At 37.1% G+C, this 21,260-nt stretch overlaps 1 protein-coding gene across 2 annotated transcripts in view; it reads right to left on the minus strand.

Annotated features, from left to right (window-relative positions):
* The window catches only part of LOC138851063 (TELO2-interacting protein 1 homolog), a 100,483-nt gene that overhangs the window by 40,388 nt on the left and 38,835 nt on the right, over window positions 1–21,260 (minus strand). For both annotated transcript variants that reach the window (XM_070103245.1, XM_070103244.1), the window contains exons 5-7: window positions 20,259–20,459; window positions 12,901–13,073; window positions 2,155–2,378 (exon numbers count right to left, since the gene is read on the minus strand). In XM_070103245.1, the coding sequence (XP_069959346.1) occupies window positions 2,155–2,378; window positions 12,901–13,073; window positions 20,259–20,459 (598 nt within the window). The remainder of the gene's footprint in view (window positions 1–2,154; window positions 2,379–12,900; window positions 13,074–20,258; window positions 20,460–21,260) is intronic.

Here is a 21,260-nt window from a genome sequence, read left to right on the forward strand (position 1 = left end):
AGAATGTTTCCTTCTTTGGGTCACCCTACCTTGGTAGGAAATGGCTGATGGGGCAAATAATTGCAGCAACTTGCAAGATGTTTACAGTGATGGACACATAATGGAACAGGTTGCACCATAATGTATTTAGTTTCTGAAATAGGAAGACTATTGCAGAAATTCCCATGAAGAGGTATATTACCTCAAATAAGATATAACTGAGTAGTTGTAATAGAAAGGCGAGTTTAGAAAGGTTTGAACACTGACACACTGGATTTTGTTTATTGGCCCAGTCAGTATAGGCTGACATTCTGACAATGCCAATGTAAGATCAAGTCCTGTATAAATATCACATTATAGGGGTCATCAGCAGGTGAAGTAAAATCAAGTGAAGTGGATTTCCAAACAGGCTAGAAGTGAAGAAAATCAACTGAGGACGAGTAACTCCTGAAACATCCAAGAATCGTGATGCCTTGTTGTTGTTGCTACATCAGTGGAGTTGGCTAATTTCAAACCAGCAATATTAACCCTAGAGAGGTCTTTTTTTTTAACCAGCTAAGAGCTACTATCCTACCTCATCTCATTTCAAAGTCCAGCCCCCCCCCCCCAGGATGCAATCCACAACAGTTGGCTAACACCCTTACTGCTAGGTGAACAAGGACAGCAGGTGTAAGGAAACTGAACAGTGGTGCACCTTACACTCACTTCAATGACTGTTGCTTTATATCAACAATATCAGCAACAAATTTTCACTAGAACGATTATACATGTATATTTTAATATTTGTCCTCGCCAAATACAGCATACATAGGTATACAAGACGAAGACTATTCCCAGAGATCTACCTTCCTGGAGTCTACCTGGAGGTATTCCGGGGATCAACGCCCCCATGGCCCAGTCCATGACCAGGCCTCCCAGTGGCTCAGGGCCTGATCAACCAGGCTGTTACTGCTGGCGGCACATAGTCCAACATACGAACCACAGCCCGGCTGACCTGACACCGACTTTAAGTATCTGTCCAGCTCCCTCTTGAAGGCAGCCAGGAGTCTATTGGTAATTCCCCTTATGCATGGTGGGAGGCTGTTGATCAGTCTTGGGCCCCAGACACTTGTGTTTTCTCTTAGTGTACCATTGGGGGTATTTCACACCTCCTGCCCAGTCTTTTACTTTCATAGGGAGTTATTTCTGTGTGCAGATTCAGGACTATTCCTTCTAGGATTTTCCAAGTGCAGATTATGATATACGTATCCCTCTCATCCACATTCCAGAGAGTATAAGTCAAGTGCTTCCAAGCATTCCCAGTAGTTAAGGTGTTTGATGGAGCTTACATGTGCAGTAAAGGTTCTCTGCACATTCTCTAGATCTGCAATTTCACCTGCTTTGAATGGAGATGTTAATGTACAGCAATATTCCAGCCAAGAGAGAACAAGTAATTTGTAAAGGATCATCAATGGCTCGGCATCTCTTGTTTTGAACGTTCTCATTATCCATCCTATCATTTTCTTGCAATTGTGAGTGTGGCACTGTTGAGGTACAGTGTATCTCTCAAGGGTTAAGATATGGGAAATGAATTAGGCGAGTACCTGACAGCTAATTTCCACATTTTTTTCCATACTACCCCCCATAGAGGATGTGGCACTAAGAGTATTTGTATGACAGAAGTCAATAATGACATAACAGGAGGGTGCTACTTCCCTGGTCTACCGACCTGCTACCTGCTTTATACTATACGGTGGTACCCAGAGTTTCATACACCTCCCAACTCAAACAATTATGTAAGTGTACTATTGTACAGTGGAACCTCAAATATAGAACTTTCTTCGGTCCAGAAGGCTGTTCAAGTGTCGCTTCCGAACGAATTTATTCCCATCAGGAATAATATAAATTAGATTAGTCCATTTCAGACCCTCAAAAATACACTTATAAAAGCACTTACAAAAATACACTTACATAATTGGTCGAGTTGGAAGCAGTTCGATTTTTGAGGTTCCACTGTAAGTGCTTTTCCAAGTGTATTTTTGGGGGCCTGAAATGGACTAACCTAATTTACATTATTCCTTTCGGGAACAAATTCATTTGGTAACGGCACTCGAACAGCCTTCTGGAACAAATTATGGCCGAAACTCGGGGTACCACTGTATGTGGAATTTGACTCTAGAAAAGCAAATTCTTTACCTTGCTGCCTGCAGATTGTTGGTAGTTGTGTTGAGAGAGCATATACACGTTCTTCCAGCAGTTCCAGCAAGCCTTGTTGTGAGTGTGTGTGTTGACTCCTCACCTCCAGTGCTTCAGTAACTGCCAGCAATGCATCTTGTGCTGCCGTTCCCACATCTACAATATCATCACTGCGTAATCCCACTATTACTTCAACTGCCAAAATTACACCTCCTGATAAAGATCTGTTGAAAAAAAAGATACATGTTTTTTACTTACCACACTCACTTACAAGTGTTTTACTTACCACACTCACTTACAAGTATTTTACTTACCACACTCACTTATAAGTATTTTATTTACCACACTCACTTACAAGTATTTTACTTACCACACTCACTTACAAGTAGTGTTAAGAGATAAAAGTTGGAGATATAACTTGACCTTTGCATACATAGTTAGGTGAGCACACTGAAGAAGGTATTAATTTTATCTAATAAATCTGATCAGATGTTAACTTCATTTCTATATTAGATCTAGTTCATGAAAATGTGTGAAAAACTTGGAAATATTAACATTAATCAAAGCAAAATAAATCTTAAATACATTTTATTCTAAAATCAAAGTCAAGATTCACAACTTACTTACCATGGGTTCAAACTCCACCCATAATGTGGTTATTTTTCAAAGTTAAGTTTGGGAACAAAAACCTATTAAAATTCAAACTTAAAATGTGAAAACTCCCTTTATTTTAAAAATACAGTGGTACCCCGAGTTTCGAACTTATTTCATTCCAGAAGACTGTTCGAGTGCCAATACTGAACAAATCTGTTCCCATAAGGAATACTGTAAATTAGATCAGTCCGTTTCAGACCTCCAAAAATACACTTACAAAAGCACTTACACAAATACACTTACATAATTGTACAAGTTGGGAGCAGTTTGAAACTTGGGGTATCACTGTGTTACAAAGGTAATTTACAACAAAAAATATTAAAAAGAAAGTATTTTGGGAGAGACTTAACATTTGATTTAATAATGAATTCTGTGAAGTGGTCACATTATTCAAATTCACACTATTCGAATTACAGTAGTATATCTAATTTTTGTGCACAATTTAAAGAGTTTGGGTAAAAAGCTAGCATTAATTAACCCTGTCACTGTCGGTCCTGTAATATTATAGCTCTTGCAAGCCAGTGTCGGTCCCGTAATAGTACACCAAAATTCTAGCGGCTTCCAATCTTGTGGGAGAAAGCTGGTACCTATATATGAGAGAATGGGTCTAAGTGGTCAGGGCGTACAGCATAAAAAAAATCCTGCAGCACGCAGTGCTGCAGGATCTATGTCCAAACATAGATCTATGTTTTTTCAGCATTTGAAAGTATGTAAAAAACATAGATCTTCTTTTTTTTTTACACTTGAAAGCGTGTAAAAAACTTTGATCTACTTTTTTTTTTATATTTGAAAATATTTTAGGTAGTAGGTTGGTAAACAGCAACCGCTGCCCAGGGAGGTACTACCGTTCTGCCAAGTGAGTGTAAAACGAAAGCCTGTAATTGTTTTACATGATGGCAGGATTGCTGGTGTCTTTTCTTCTGTCTCATAAACATGCAAGATTTCAGGTACGTCTTGCTACTTCTACTTACACTCAGGTCACACTACGCATACATATACAAGCATATACAGTGGACCCCCGGTTTACGATCAGCTCCCAATGCGACCAATTATGTAAGTGTATTTATGTAAGTGCGTTTGTATGTGTATGTTTGGGGGTCTGAAATGGATTAATCTAATTCACAATATTCCTTATGGGAACAAATTCGGTCAGTACTGGCACCTGAACATACTTCTGGAATGAAATAATATCGTAAACCGGGGGTCCACTGTATATACACACCCCTCTGGGTTTTCTGTTATTTTCTTTCTAGTTCTTGTTCTTGTTTATTTCCTCTTATCTCCATGGGGAAGTGGAACAGAATTCTTCCTCCGTAAGCCATGCGTGTTGTAAAAGGCAACTAAACTGCCAGGAGCAAGGGGATAGTAACCCCTTCTCTTGTATAAATTACTAAATTTAAAAAGAGAAACTTTAGGTTTTCTTTTTGGGCCGCCCTGCCTTGCCGGGATACGACCGGTTTGTTGAAAAAAAAAAATTAAAATATGTAAAAAAACGTAGACCTACTTTTGGAGCACTACACGCGTGAATGCAGATCTATGTTTGGACAGTTTAAAGGTTAAAATAGCAAATTTGTGGTGTATTGTTGTATGGTAGTTATAGTTATATTCTTGTTTTCTTGGTCTCATTTGATAGAACGGAAGACATATTACAAAACTGGATATGATTTTGAATGGTTTACGGACTAAAAGTACCTTGAAATTGAGATCAAATTAGCAGAAATATTTGATTTTTGCCAGTGTTCAAGAATAAACAAATCATGTCACACATCCAATACTTGTCAACTAGTGGATCTAATATACTTTCACAAATGCACTGATATTGTTTATATCATATTTACAATAATGCAGTCGTCTGCATAACAGTAAATCTTCTATTTTTTGTGCGAATAAAAATTCAAAATGGAAAGCAAGCGGGCCTGGAGATGTGACTAATGAACAGAGAAAATGTTATTTTAGTGCCAGGAATGTCTGTATTGTTAATTCTTGACCCTATTTTAAAACTGGCCTTCCTTGAATTGTCTATGAAATTGGCCAAATTACCAATTTCTGATCACTTTATTGAGTAGTTGAAATCGGTAAATGGGCAGTTTCTTGTACCCAATTGATAGAACAAAAGGAGTTCTTGTGAAACAGCTATGAGTTTGGTGGCCTAGAAGAATGGAATTTGGCCAAAAATAGGGCTTAAAGTGGGCAAAATTGCCGTTGCCTAAATATCGCCAAGACCGATAACTTCGCGAAGGCATAATTCCATAAGTTTTCCAACAAATTTCATACTTTTGGTGTCATTACCATAGGGAAAAGATTCTCTATCATTTCAAAAGACAAAAATCATCTTTTTAAAAATTCTTCGACACTGAGAGCAAGTTTGTGAGCAGGGCTCTCGACAGTGAAAGAGTTAATTTTGTACTAAATTGTAATTTGCACAAATCAAACTCATGCTAATCAATACTTTGTTGTAAATGTAATCCAAGATTTTTTTATCACATTTTCCACCAACATAAGGTGACCCAAAGATGGAAACATATCCACCATCGTTCATTTAACTGTCGTTCTGCCAGAAGTGAACAGATATCAACCAGGTTGTTACTGCTGGCAGCATGTAAACTGACATACAAACCACAGCCCAGCTGGTCTGGTACTGACTTTAGGTGTCTGTCAAGCACCTTCTGGAAGACAGCCAGGGGTCTACTGGTAACCCCCCATATGTATGCTGGGAGGCAGTTGAACAGTCTTGGGCCCCTGACACTTACTGCGTTGTCTCTTAGTGCATTCATGTGTGTCAAAGTACAGTGGACCCCAGGTTAACGATATTTTTTCATTCTAGAAGTATGTTCAGGTGCCAGTACTGACCGAATTTGTTCCCATAAGGAATATTGTGAAGTAGATTAGTCCATTTCAGACCCCCAAACATACACGTACAAACGCACTTACATAAATACACTTACATAATTGGTTGCATTGGGAGGTGATCGTTAAGCGGGGGTCCACTGTATTGGTAACAGTATTGGTACAAGTATAGGTGGTTATCAGCAAATTTTGATGCTACTGGTATCAGCCTTAACCGAATATAAATAGTGGTATCAGCAAAAAATTGGTACCATCTCATGCCTATGTAAGTCCAAAATACTTGAATGGGTTAGTGAGCTAGACATAAATTCTAGGTACATATACAAGTAAGAGAAAACAAAAAAAACTCATCAAATCATCTGTTAACAGACAAGAACAGTATGTGCAAAGTGATCGTTGTAAATGATTATTATAATATTTGTTGATTAATGCAAACTACAAAGTTAATTATTGCAAGCTATAATGTTTGCTCATTATTGCAAGATTTAATGTTTGCTAATTATTGCAAGCTATGTTTATTAATTATTGCAAGCTATAATGTTTGCTAATTATTGCAAGCTATAATGTTTATTAATTATTGCAAGCTATAATGTTTGCTAATTGTTGCAAGTTATGTGTATTAATTATTGCAAGCTATAATGTTTATTAATTATTGCAAGATATGTTTATTAATTATTGTAAGCTATGTTTATTAATTATTGCAAGCTATAATGTTTATTAATTATTGCAAGCTATAATGCTTATTAATTATTGCAAGCTATGTTTATTAATTATTGCAATCTATAATGTTTATTAATTATTGCAAGCTATAATGTTTAATAATTATTGCAAGCTATAATGTTTAATAATTATTGCAAGCTATAATGTTTATTATTGCAAGCTGTAATGTTTATTAATAATTGCAAGATATGTTTATTAATTACTGCAAGCTATAATGTTCATTAATTATTGCAAGCTGTAATGTTTATTAATTATTGCAAGGTATAATGTTTAATAATTATTGCAAGCTATAATGTTTAATAATTATTGCAAGCTATAATTTTTATTAATTACTGCAAGCTATAATGTTTATTATTGCAATCTATAATGTTTATTAATTATTGCAAGCTATGTTTAATAATTATTGCAAGCTATAATGTTTAATAATTATTGCAAGCTATGTTTATTAATTATTGCAAGATATGTTTATTAATTACTGCAAGCTATAATGTTTATTAATTATTGCAAGCTATAATGTTTATTAATTATTGCAAGCTATAATGTTTGCTAATTATTGCAAGCCACAGCGGAACCTTGGTTTTCATCATTAATTCGTTCCAGAAAGTCTGACAAAAACCGAATTCGGTGAAAACTGAAGCAATATTTCCCATAAGAAATAATGTAAATCCAATCAATCTGTTCCGGATACCCAAAAGTATTAACCAAAAATACATTTTATAGAGAATAACTATAGTTTTACATACAGAAAACTATGAGGAAATAAATATAAATGACTAATGAAATGGATAAATGAACATTTAACATCACTTTTACCTTTATTGAAGACTCTTGTTGGTGTATGGAAGACGGCAAGGAGGGGAGAGGGAGGAGAGGTTATCTCTACCACCATCACTACCACCATCACTACCATCCTCTACCACCATCCTCTACCACCATCACTACCACCCTCTACCACCATCACAACCACTACCACCCTCTACCACCATCACTACCACCTCTACCATCATCACTACCACCCTCTACCACCATCACTACCACCCTCCACCACCATCACTACCATCATCACTACTACCCTCTACCACAATCACTACCACCCTCTACCACCATCACAACCACCATCACTACCACCATCACTACTACCCTCTACCACCATCACTACCACTCTCTACCACCATCACTACCACTCTCTACCACCATCACTACCATCCTCTACCACAGTCACTACCACCCTCTACCACAGTCACTACCACCCTCTACCACCATCATAACCACTACCATCCTCTACCACCATCACTACCACCCTCTACCACTATCACTACCACTACCACCCTGTACCACCATCACTACCACTACCACCCTCTACCACCATCACTACCACCCTCTACCACCACCACTACCACCTTCTACCACCATCACTACTACCCTCTACCACCACCACTACCACCTTCTACCACCATCACTACTACCCTCTACCACCATCACTACCACTCTCTACCACAATCACTACCACCCTCTACCACCATCACAACCACCACCACCCTCTACCGAGGAGAAACAAAGCCAAACTGACTCAGAACGCATGGGATACTTTGTGTTGGAGTGGGCGGGCACGTTCAGTACAACGGACCACTGTCAACTCAACGAAAACTGAGGTGATGAACAAAAACTGGGACAAAATTTTGACAAAAAAAAAAAGGTGTTGAAAACAGAATTTGACGAAAACCAGGGTAAACGAAAACCGAGGTTCCATTGTATAATTTTTGTTAATTATTTTGTTAATTATTGTTAATTATATGTTTACCTGGAGTTTACCTGGAAAGGGTTTCAGGGGTCAACGCCCCAGCGGCCCGATCTGAGACCAGGCCTCATGGTGGATCAGGATCTGATCAACCAGGCTGTTACTGCTGGCCGCACACAAGTTGATGTACGAACCACAGCCCAGTTGGTCAGGTACTGACTTTAGGTGCCTGTCCAGTGCCTTCTTGAAGACAATCAGGGGTCTATTGGTAATCCCCCTTATGTATGCTGGGAGGCAGTTGAACAGTCTTGGGCCCCTGACACTTATTTTGTTGTCTCTCAAATTACTCATGGCGCCCCTGCTTTTCATCGGGGGAATGTTGCATCTCCTGCCGAGTCTTTTGCTTTCATAGGGAGTGATTTTCATGTGCAGGTTTGGTACCACTCCCTCCAGGACCTTCCAAGTGTATACATATTATCATGTATCTCTCTCACCTGCATTCCAGGGAATACAAATCAAGGACCTTCAACTGTTCCCAGTAATTTAGGTGCCTTATGGTACTTATGTGTGCTGTGAAAGTTCGTTGTACTCTCCCCAGGTCTGCAATGTTGCCAGCCTTGATGGGGGCCATTAGTGTACAGTGTTTAGTTATTGCAAGCTATAATGCTTGTTAATTATTGCAAGCTATAATGTTTGTTAATTATTGCAAGCTATAGTGTTTGTTAATTATTGCAAGCTATAATGTTTGCTATTATTGCCTGCTATAATGTTTGTTAATTATTACAAGCTATAATGCTTGTCGAGTATTGCAAGGTATAATGCTTGTTAATTATTGAAAGCTATAATGTTTGTTAATTAATGCAAGCAATAATGTTTTTTTTAAATTATGTATTGCAAGCTATAATATTTGTTAATTATTGCAAGCTATAATGCTTGATGATTATTGCAAGCTATAATGCTTCTTAATTATTGCAAGTTATAATGCTTGTTAACCCCTTTAGGGTCCAGACCCCAATCTGAAAATTCCCCACAGGGTCCAAGAATTAAAAAAAAAAAATTATTATTTTTTCTTATGAAATGGTAGAGAATCTTTCTGCGAAGGTAATAAAACAAAAAAAAGTCCGAAATCTGTTCAAAAAATTAACACAATTATGCTCTCTCAGTGATATTTATGCACTGGCGATTTTGCCCACTTTGAGTCCTATTTTCTGCCAATTACATTGTTCCCTTAGACAAAATTCTTAGCTATTTCACTAGTATGTGTTCCATTTTATCTACTGAGCACAAGAAACTGCCCAATCAACTATTTCAACTATCCAATAGAGTGATCAGAATTTGGTAATTTGGCTAATTTCACACAAAGTTCAAAATATTCCCATTTCAAAATAGGGTCCAGAATAAACAATGCAGACATTCCTGGCACTAAAATAACATTTCCTCTGTTTATTAGATACATTTCCAGGTGTTACAGATGCATTCCATTTTGATTTTTTATTCACATAACTTTTATTCACACAAAAAAATAGAAGGTTTACTGTTATGCAATACATATTGTAATAAATGTATAAATAATATCAGCACATTCGTGAATGCACATTAGGCTGGCCAGTTGACGTGTATTGGATACGTGATGTGATTTGTTTACTCTTGAACATCGGCAAAAATCGAACATTTCCACTAATTTGAGCTCAGTTTAAAGCAATTTTCAGTACTAAAACCAATCACAATCATCTCTATTTCTATAATATATCTTCTATTTTATCGAGTGAGACCAAGAAACTGCAAATACAACTATAAAAACCATATGAAAATACACCACAAAGTTGCTGCTTTAATCCAAAAACAGTCTCAGTTTTTTCTCATTATGCACTACGTGCTGCAGGATTTGTCTTATATGGTGCACACTTACCACATAGACCCATTCTCTAATATCTAGGCCCAAATTTACCACTCACAGCTTATCTGAGTGAGCTGAGCTCATGACATAGTACTATGGCCTGGACCTTGGCTTCAAAGCCATAGAACTACAGCACAGACCCTCAAAGGGTTAATTTTTGCAAGCTATAATGGTTGTTAATTATTGCAAGTTATAATGCTTGCTAATTATTGCAAACTACAATAAATCTTGTACACTACAAACTATCAGTAAAGCATTTATCAATTATATATATCACACAATGTTTAATACAGTGGACCCCCGGTTATCGGCCGATCAGTTATTGGCCGATCAGTTATCGGCCAACTCGGTTATTGGCTGGTTTTTCGGCGCCCAGTTATTGGCCATTAATTCGGGTATCAGCCATTTGGGAGGCATCCACCCGCCGGCTGGGGCTGCTTGCAAGTCAGTTTGGCTTTGTCTCTGGGCAAGTGAGGAGGCTTCTGCTCATTCATCCAAACATTTTGCTATAATCCATTGTTTTTTGCGGTTACTGATCGAGTACAACTGCAAAATAAGTAACCACGGGCCCAAAGAAACATGTTACATAGTATATGAAAACATGCAATGTTTATATGCGATGTATATTTAATAATAATCACTGGTACATTAAATGTCTTTTTTTTTTTTTCAACAAGTCGGCTGTCTCCCACCGAGGTAGGGTGACCCAAAAAAGAAAGAAAATCCCCAAAAAGAAAATACTTTCATCATCATTCAACACTTTCATCACACTCACACATTATCACTCTTTTTGCAGAGGTGCTCAGAATACAACAGTATTAATATATTAATACATTAATATAGACATTTTCATTAATCCATCTATTATATCTTCAAAATTATGTAAGAAACATGTTACATAGCATATAAACATGCAATGTTTATTATATGTGATGTATATTTAATAATCACTCTTTGACACATTAAATATCTTATTTTACGTTATTATAGACTTTTCATTAATCCATTTATGATATTGTCTTCAAAATTATATAAGAAACACGTTACATATCGTGTAGCATATAAACATGGTGTATAAACATGCAATGTTTATATGTTATCGAGTGGAGAGTGGGATGGAGAGTAAACATTTCGTTTTCTCTGATGCAGTGTTAGAGAAAACCGTGAATCTGGCGACTGGTGCAGTAACCGCCTTTCATATGCATTTGTTTACAATTCTTGGCATGAATTATTCATTACCTCTCCCTTTATTTATTATGGCATCTAAAGGTAGTTGTTAGAAACGATTAAACTCGGTGAACATGGTAATAATATGGCTCAAAAGTGTGATAATATGGCTGTGTATTGTAATATAGCTGTGTAGTGTAGATGGGGGGGGGGCTACATACATGTACTGTACCTACATCTACTGCTACCTACACTGACTTCCTACAAATAAATACTGCTCACCTCTTGCCCTACAAATATTTTAAGGTTAGTAATGAATGTACTGTAGCAGTAAGTGACATTAAAGAGGTGTGTGCAATGTGGACAAGGGTGCAAGCTTTTGTAGAGAAACACCACCCTGACCAAGCTGAAACAAGCCATATCTGCAACATGTTCAGACAAAACCCTGTCCCACTTCAGGGAAATCTTAGAGAGATGCCAGAAACAGACCTCTATGGACAGATTTGTTTTGAGACAGGGGTCCAGTGACTCTCAAGCTGGTCACTGTAGCATTAAAAGACAAAGAAGGGAAGTAACCCCAGAGAAGGCTTTGCTGCCTAAAGTCTTTATGGAGGGGGATTCCATTTCCAAACACTAACTCCTCCCTCTTACCTCTTCCCTATCTTCCAAAAGCCAGCATTAGCCTTCAATAAAGGTATGTAAACTTACATAATTGTTAAAAGAATTATTTTTTTGTGAGTATTTTCGTCTGGAACGGATTAAATGTATTTGCATTAATTCTTATGGGAAATATTAATTCAGTTTTCGGCCATTTCGGTTATCGGCCGACCTTCTGGAACAGATTACGACCGATAACCGAGGGTCCACTGCACTAATGTTACTTTATCCTTAGATTACACTTTAGGGTTGTGTAGTAACTAAATTGTATAAAGGTCATGTAATATGAGGGTTTACTGTACACTTAGGTAATACAGTATACTTTTTTATAACTAGTGTACTGTACGTTTAATCTTAAGGTTGCCCAAAATACATTGCATAACAATGGACTTTTCCATGTCCCCCCACCTTGCCAAAGGTATGAGGTAAAATTTATGTAATGCCATGGAAAATCAACATAACTTTACTTGGAAAAATAGACACCACATTTCACCCAGACAGTGGGTCAAACATCTATCATCCCATCTAGTCGATATTTTATACCACTTATCTCCATAACTTTACTTACAAAATATACTGACTATTCTCCATGAAGAAGTGAAACAGAATTCTTCCTCTGTAAGCCATGCATGTCATAAGAGATGATTAAAATGTCAGGAGCAATGGGCTAGTAACCTGTATAAATTACTAAATTTAAAAAGAAAAACTTTGTTTTTCTTTTTGGGTCACCTTGCCTCAGTGGAATATGACCGGTTTGTTGAAAAGAAAAATGAAAAAGAAAAACTTTGTTTTTCTTTTTGGGTCACCCTGCCTTAATGGGATATGACCGGCTTGTTGAAAAGAAAGAAAGAAAAAATAATGATTATCCAATGATGTATTACAGTGTTTCCAAAAAGATATAAATGAATTCTAAGAGACATAGCAAGTGTGGAGGAATTAAGTAGAAAATAACAAAAGAAGATCTACTGAAAATCAATATGGTAAAGACTTCAAAATAGTCATGACAAAATAATCCAATGACCATCCTACCAAATTAGATTAATGCTTAAGATGCTAAACACTGTACCTGCAACAGTTGCAGATGAGCTGTTGAGCCCAGTGCACCAGACTAAGTCGTACTCTCCAGTGAGAGTACGTCACCAGTTTTGCCAGTGATTGTACCAGCAGGGACACCCTCTCAGCAGTCTTGTCAACCCACTCACTAGTAATCTCTATGTTTATAGTTTTTGAAGACAGATTCTGAAAATATTACAAACTGTGGAACAAATTACAAGGAACTAGTGATATCAGAATATGAATATAGGTACAGAAGGTGGGAAAATCAGTGCCTGTACTTTAAGGAGGGGTAGAGATGTTGCAGTCAGAGGGTAATCTGAATGGTGATACTGATACACCTCTGGAAGGACAGTGATAGAATGAATGATGGTGAGTGTGTTTCTTATTTGGATCACCTTGCTTTGATGGGATGCAGCCATTAAGGTGAAAAAACTACAAGATGGCTAATGAATGAATGATGGTAAAGACACAAATGCAGTATAATGTGATCCTTTATATACTATGTTTCACCCACACAGTGGGCTTTAAGTCACAAACAGATCTACCTGAGTAGAGAGTACATGAGTATATATATAAGGTGCATAATGATGTGAAGTGTCAGTATTTAATACTATCTATCTACAATAAATAATGGTGAATGTGTCTTTTTTTTTTTTTTTTTTTTTGTCACCATATCTTTTTGAAGTTAAAAAACTTCAAAAACAAAGAAAATAAATTCAAAGCACTTCTGTTATCTCTCATTACATTATTAAGAAACATCATAAAAGTGCTCTGATTTTATTTCCCTTACACTCTGGTTATACTGCTGACAAAATCTGTTTCAACCTTTTAACTTCATCATTACATTTTTTATCACAACTGTTTCTCACCCAGCTAAGGTGTCCCAAAAAAGGAAATATGTATCAATATCAAATCTTTGTGTAGTATACAAACTGTAGTTTACATGTAATAAAGTATTGTTAAGCACAAAGAAAGCTACTAATGTGCACGAGTATTTCGGGCAGACTAATCCTAATGCTTACGCACTATTTAAAACAAGACATAGGTTACGGAGTGGTAAATTTTAATTATGCATTATTACATAAAAAATAGGTAGAGAGGTAGTAAAAAATATTACAATTTTTACAATAGTATAATAGTACAACTGAAATACACTGTTTTGACAAGAGTGTGTGGATATCGTGCAGCAATTTAAATGACCTATGAACCAGAGAATCCCCACCCTTGCTTCAGACTGTATGCACTGTACATCCCAACTCCAGGACCGAACTCTGTCTAAATCCTGAATCCCTTCATAAATACCTTTCTCACACTCCAATAGTGGGTCAAATCCTAAAAATTCATTTTCTTTATTCACTCGGATCAAATATCTTTACAAATGCCTGCCAGATACTCAAGCTCCTACTTCTCAAAACCTTCATCTACCTCACTGTAGTACAGTGGACCCCGGTTTACAATATTATTTCATTCCAGAAGTATGTTCAGGTGCCATTACTGAACGAATTTGTTCCCATAAGGAATATTGTGAATTAGATTAGTCCATTTCAGACCCCCAAACATACATGTACAACCGCACTTACATAAATACACTTATATAATTGGTCGCATTGGGAGCTGATCGTAAACCGGGGGTCCACTGTAATAAGGTAAAATAATTAAAATTCACCACTCTTTAACCTGTCTAGTTTTAAGTAGTCTGTAAACATTAGGGTTAGTCTGCCCAAAATGCCCCAGCATGTTAGAGGTTTTCTTTGTACTTAACAACAATATAAAATGTAATCACACACTGTAACCTTTGCAAAGAAATAAAATTTGTTTGTTTGTTTGTTTCTTCAAGCCTTCCTGGGATGTTCCCTGTCCCTCCTTGCATCCATCACACTTATACACCATCTTGGTGAACCTATTCTGCTCCATCTTTTCTTTATGAACAAACCAGTTTAACAACACCTCCAGAAGTCAAGTACAAGGATGTGACTCCCACATCATCACTTGTTATTTCTCAGTTAAGCTCTCAGTTAAACACCATAAATTGCCCTAAAAAACTTATAAAGTTACAGAATGGCCCCGTTTATACAGAGCCTATTTTTGGTGTTCACATTTTTGTTGTTGGCTTTCAACTGAGTCATTGTTCCATGGCTGAACAATGGCTCAATTTGAAGCCAACAAAAACGTAAACAAAAAAGAGGTTGGTCTATAGGTGAGGCTCTTCTGTACATGTATTCAGTGCCTCTGATTTACATGCTATCATTAACTCTTTCAGGGTCCCCAGGCCCTCTCCCAGACTTGTTCTCAGGGTCGCCTAAATTTAAAAAAAAAAAAATTATTTCTTATGAAAAGATAGGGAATCTTTTCCCAATCATAATGACACCAAAAGTATGAAATTTGATGGAAAACTTACAGAATTATGCTTTCGCAAAGTTAGCAGTCTCGACGATGTTTATGTATCGGTGATTTTGCCCACTTTGAGTCCTATTTTCGGCCAATTCCAGTTTACTAGTTGACAAAAATCATAACTATTTCGCTAGAACTCCATTTTTTATATCGAATGAGTACAAGAAACCACCCATTTACCGATTTCAACTATCTAATACAGTGGTCAGAATTTAGCAATTTTGCCAATTTCACACAAATTTCAAAAGATGTCAATTTCCAAATAGGGTCCAGAATAAACAAGAAAGACATTCCTGGCACTAAAATAACATTTCCTCTGTTCATTAGTCATGTCCCCAGGCCCCTCTTACATTCTTTTGCTTTCCACTTCGAATTTTTATTCTCACAAAAAATAGAAGATTTACTGTTATGCAGACTACTGCATTAGTGTAAAAATGGTATAAATAATATTGGCGCACTTGTGAAAGAATATTAGACTCACCAGTTGACGTGTATTGGACGCTTGGCATGATTTGTTTACTTTTGAACTTTGGTAAAAATTTAACATTTCTGCTACTTTGAGCTCAATTTCAAGGTACTTTTCATTGTAAAATCAGTCAAAATCATCTCAATTTCTGTAATATATCTTCCATTCTATAAAATGAGACCAAGAAAACTAGAATACAACAATAAATGCCATACAAAAATACAGTGCAAAGTCGCTGTTTTAATCCAAAAACACGGTCAAAGTTTTTTTTTTTTCTCATTACACACTGTGTGCTGCAGGATTTTTTTATACTGTGCACACTGACCACATAGACCCATTCTTTCATATGTAGGCCTACCAGCTTTCTCTCACTAGATTTGAGGGTGCTAGAATTTAGGCGTACTAGTACGTCAAAAACCCTGAAAGGGTTAATGAAATCAATCCATTATTTGAGAAAATTAGGGTCAATTTTGTATTGACAACAAAATAATTCTAGATCCATTAAAACAGACACAGAAATTTTTTATAAATTGGTGAATGCAGACTAATACATTATTATTTGTTAATCCATTGATCACCTTCCACCGAGATATAGTGACCCGAAAAAAGAAGAAACACTTTCACCATCATTCATTCAATCACTATCTTCTCAGAAATGTGATAACATAACAGTCCAGGTGACCTAAACTTCAGTATCTCTCCTTTAGAGTGAAAACACTGCACTTCCCACCTTCAGGTTTCAAGTCCAGTGAAGACAACACTTCCCATCTTCTGGACTCAAGTCTGGCTAACTGGTTTCCCTGAATCCCTTCATAAATGTTACATTGCTCGCACTCCAACAGCACATCAAGTTCCAAAAACAAACATTTTCCTCTGCTCACTCCTAATACACTCACACATGGCTGGTAGATGTTCAAGCCAATCACACACAAAGCCTCCTTCATCCTCTCCCTTCAACCTTTCCTAAGATGAACCCCTACCCATCCTTCCCTCCACTACAGATTTATACGCCCTCCATCCTCCCTAAATGTCCAAACTATCTATACAACCCCTCCTCAGCCCTCTGGATAATACTTTTAATAACCCCACAACTTAGAATCTTCAAGCTATAAATCCTCTGCATAAGCTACACATTGCCCTCATGTCATTTCCACTCCCTACAGCCTCTTCCTTGCTACAACACTGCACACCCATATAAGTGTGTTGGTATCACAATACTCTCAAATATTCCCCTTTTCACCTCCACACACTCATCAGTGCACCATCCACCTTTTTCCCTTCATCAGTTCTATGGTTTACCTCGTCTTTCATAGACCCATCTGCCGACAAGTCCACTCCCAAATATATGAACGCATTCACTTCCAATCTGACATCCAATGTTTCATTACTTAAACTGATTGTTATCCTCATCACCTTGCTCTTTCCTATATTCACTTTTAATTTCCTTCCTTTACATATCCTCTCAAATACGTCCACTAACCCTTGCAACTTCTCTTCAGAATCTTCCAAAAGCACAGAGTCATCAAGAAAAAGCAACTGTGGCAACTCCCATTTTGAGTTAGATTCTGCATACAGGTGGCCCTTCACATACACAAGTTCCACTTTCGCAAGCTTCAAACATTCGCGAATGCCCAGCCGCCCAATCGTATTTATGCTTCCTTACCCTTGAAAAACTAGAGTAAGCAATGAGAATGACAGCACAGCTCAAACAATTTTTTAATGACATAGACCCATCGATGTTGAGGGCTTTGAAGGTGATGAATGACACTGATGGGAGGATAATTCCCTACAAAACTCTGTTTGTAGACATAAAGTGGAAACGGTCTCAGTTGCCCATCACAATGTTCTTCACAAGGAAGCCTGCCACTACTCCCGTTGCTAACTCTGACTCTAGCGATGTTGATGATCCATGCCTATTACCAGCAGTGACGCTGGCAGTGAAGAGTTAGAATCCACACACTAGACTCATCATGCCATGCAGTTCCACTGCATGTAATCACCTCCATTCAACTGTCATCAGTAACTGCATGGCTATCATCACCATCATCATCGTCATTGTCATCATCATCATCATAAGTCATCAGAATTCGTCTGCCTAACCTTACGAGTGGCGAGTGTTTTGTTTGTTCATTATTTGTTATTAAACTATAACATGTATGTATATACAATACATGTATGTATTTTACGATGTTCTCATGTGTTGTATGACTGTTCATTGTTCAAGAGGTTAAGGAAGCAGGACTGTTAGGCTAAGTAAATGCTATTACTATATTTCCCTACACCAAAACTATTCGCAAATTTTCAACATTCACGAGACGCTTGATCCCCTAACCCTCGCAAATGTGGGGGGGCTACCTATATTTTAATCCCACACCTCTCCCAACACCTGAGCATTCACTTCTCTTACAACCACATCTATAAATATGATAACCATAGAGACATTACACATCCCTGTCTAAGGCCTACTTTTACTGGAAAACAATGTCCTTCTCTCATACATACCCTAACATGAGCTCACTATCCTCATTAAAACTCTTAACTGCTTTAAGTAACTACCACCTATTCCGTACACTTGCAATATCTGATACATTTCTTCCCTATCCACTCTATCATATGCCTTTTCTAAATCCATGAATACAACAAAAACTTCCTTATATGCTTCAATTTGAACACTTGGTTTTTCACAGTTTATCTGAATGATGGATACATGTGTATCCATCCTTCAGAGTGCAGGCACTGTACAGTAGTCCCCAGTGGTGGGCACAGTTCCGCTAATCTTCTAACGCTAATTAGCAGGACTAACTTTTTGTTTAGCGGATTAGCATTTCCGCTAACTTCAGAAACCATTAGCGGACCAGTTAGTTTCCGTTAAATAAAGTTCCGCTAACTCTGAGTCCGCTAAGAAAAAAATTCACACGTTGTTGGTAGTAGGAAAGCAATGCTAGCACTAGCATCCATCAGTCTGTGTTGGACACAAAGATTGTGGACCTATTCATCTGCAACATGCTGCCGCTGCATGTAGTGGAATCCCCCACCTTTGTCAAGCTGATCATGACGCTGAACCCCAGCAAGATGTTGATGTCCCGCCACACCCTGGCCAGAAGGATTTTGGTCAGCCATAAACAGCTGGAGGAGTATCTTATAAAGTATTTATGAGTTATAAGCACTTATTAAACTACTACTATAGCTTTTCAAAAATTACTGATGTAACGAGTAACGTATTGTTATCAGACTGTAGTGAAGTAAAAGTTATAACAGACTCCAGTACTACTTAAGTAAAAGTAGTGAGTAATTTCAGTACTTTTTAGGAAGTAAATACCAAAAAAAGTTACACAAGTACAGTACTCAAGTAGTTTTACTTCATTACTTTACAACAATGGTACTAATTCTCAAGTATTCAAGATGAGTACTATTTCCAACACTGTCCTTTCTATTAGTCTAAAAAATTAACAAAATTTCACTTTTTATCAAAGTTTTCTTTACTTTGGGGCAATCTTGCCTCATTAAAACCTTTATGTTTACAATTTCTGTGGTGGTACTGAGTGAGTTTTCAGTTTTTTCAATCTTAGCTCTCAAGGTCTGTTCTAAAAGTCTGTAAAGTACTTAAAACTACTCCTGAATCATGTTTTATAAAAAGCATTTTTGAATACATGAATATATCCTTTTGTTTGTGTAAATTAGATTCACTTATTATTAATAGAACTACTGTACAACTATGATAATTTCTTTAGTGATAAGTAGTCAGTAAGTCATTGAATTAAGTCAGCCCATAATGCCAAGGCATAATAGAGCCTCTCTCTGCACTGCAACCCATCATTGTAAAAATATAATCTCAATGTACTACTTGCAAAGAAACAAATGAATCTGAATCTGAAAAAAAAGTAAAAAAACAAAAAACTAAACCAAATCTGAATTCATGTGAAAAAGTTAGTGGTTAGCGTTAGCTTCCGCTAATTTTTTCAACCGTTTAGCAGTTTAGCATTAGCGGAGCTATTTTTTTAGCGGATTAGCAGACAGCAAAGCTAACTTTGCGGTTAGCTGTGCCCACCACTGGCAGTTCCCCCCATATCAGCAGGGAATACATTCCAAGACCTACCGTGGTTACCCGAAATAGTGGATAGTAGTGAACCCCTATACGTACATACATGTCATTTTTCGTTTACATACATACCTATGATAAGGCTTAATTGATAAATTATGCAAAGTCTAGAATTAGCACTTTTTCACTGATGGGAAGCATTTCATGGCTTCTCTTACGTTCTAAAGAACTGCCAACATCACAACTTTTTCACTTTCAGGCCATTATTCAGCAAAATTAAGGGTTATTTTTGGGCCACAAACCGTAGATAACTGAAACCACAGACACCAAATCCATGGATATGGGGTTTCTGTTGTACTTCCAACCCTGAGAACTCAAGTCCCAGAGTATAAAAAAGCAGTCAAAATTCAAATTAAGCATTAAGGTACATGAGAATAATTAGAAAAAACAAACGGATACATTGCATCTGTACCTCTTGTGGTTGGAGAAGCATAAACTTGTTGTCTTTCGATGGCAACTGTGTTTTCTTATTGCTGTCTTGATCCTTTTCACCAAAGAGCTGTTTGTGGAGTCTGGCAACAGTGGCTCCCTCCCCCAGAGCAGTTACATGTTTGCTGAGGAAGTTATCTCTCATCACCAGCATGACGAAGTAGCTCCAAGCATCAAGAGCAAGCTGTAATATCAAATAAATAATAAGAATAAACAACAGTAGAGGGGTTAATAACCCCTTCTACTATATAAATTACTAAATGTAAAAAGATGAAAAACCTTGTAGTTTTCTTCTTTATCAGGTCACCCTGCCTTGGTGGGTGACAGCTGGTATGTTAAAAACAACAGCAGAGAGTGATGGCAAAAGTGAAGAATTTCCTTCTTTGGGAATGCAAAATATATTATTGGTACAGGAGGGCCCTGCTAATACAGCAGGTTAGGTTCTGGGCTACCACTGTCTAGCAAAAAATCGCTGTAAAGTGAAACATAGTCTATTTGCACTTTCAAATGAATCTAAAAGCCTGATAACATATGTACACTATCATATATTAAGTGAGCAATAGAGCTAGGCCTAAAAAATGCATATACAGTACACACATTACTTACCTTAAAATATTTTCATCCCTAGCTTATAGTGAGTGGTGAATATATATTGTAGGAAGTCTGAATAAATGAAGAATGGGTAAAATTGAAAACCACTACATTAGTGAAACACTGTAAAGCAGGACCCTCCTGTATATGATAATTATACTTTATATGAAGAGCTAAACCCATTTAAGTTATTCAGCACAAGAAGCAGTGAAGGCTCAATCCTCCATCTTTTAACTTACAGAAAAATTAGCTATACCAGGCAAGGGAGATCTATAATAGTGGTGAACAATACTGTAGTACATGTAGATTTCTTCAGTTGAATACAGAGGTCTGAGGCCAGGCTTCTCTGCTGGTTGCCTGTAAACCTACGCTCAATTACCAGAGTAGAGCAATT

The sequence above is a fragment of the Cherax quadricarinatus genome, chromosome 85 (genome assembly GCF_038502225.1).
Source record: "Cherax quadricarinatus isolate ZL_2023a chromosome 85, ASM3850222v1, whole genome shotgun sequence".
NCBI lineage: Eukaryota > Metazoa > Arthropoda > Malacostraca > Decapoda > Parastacidae > Cherax > Cherax quadricarinatus.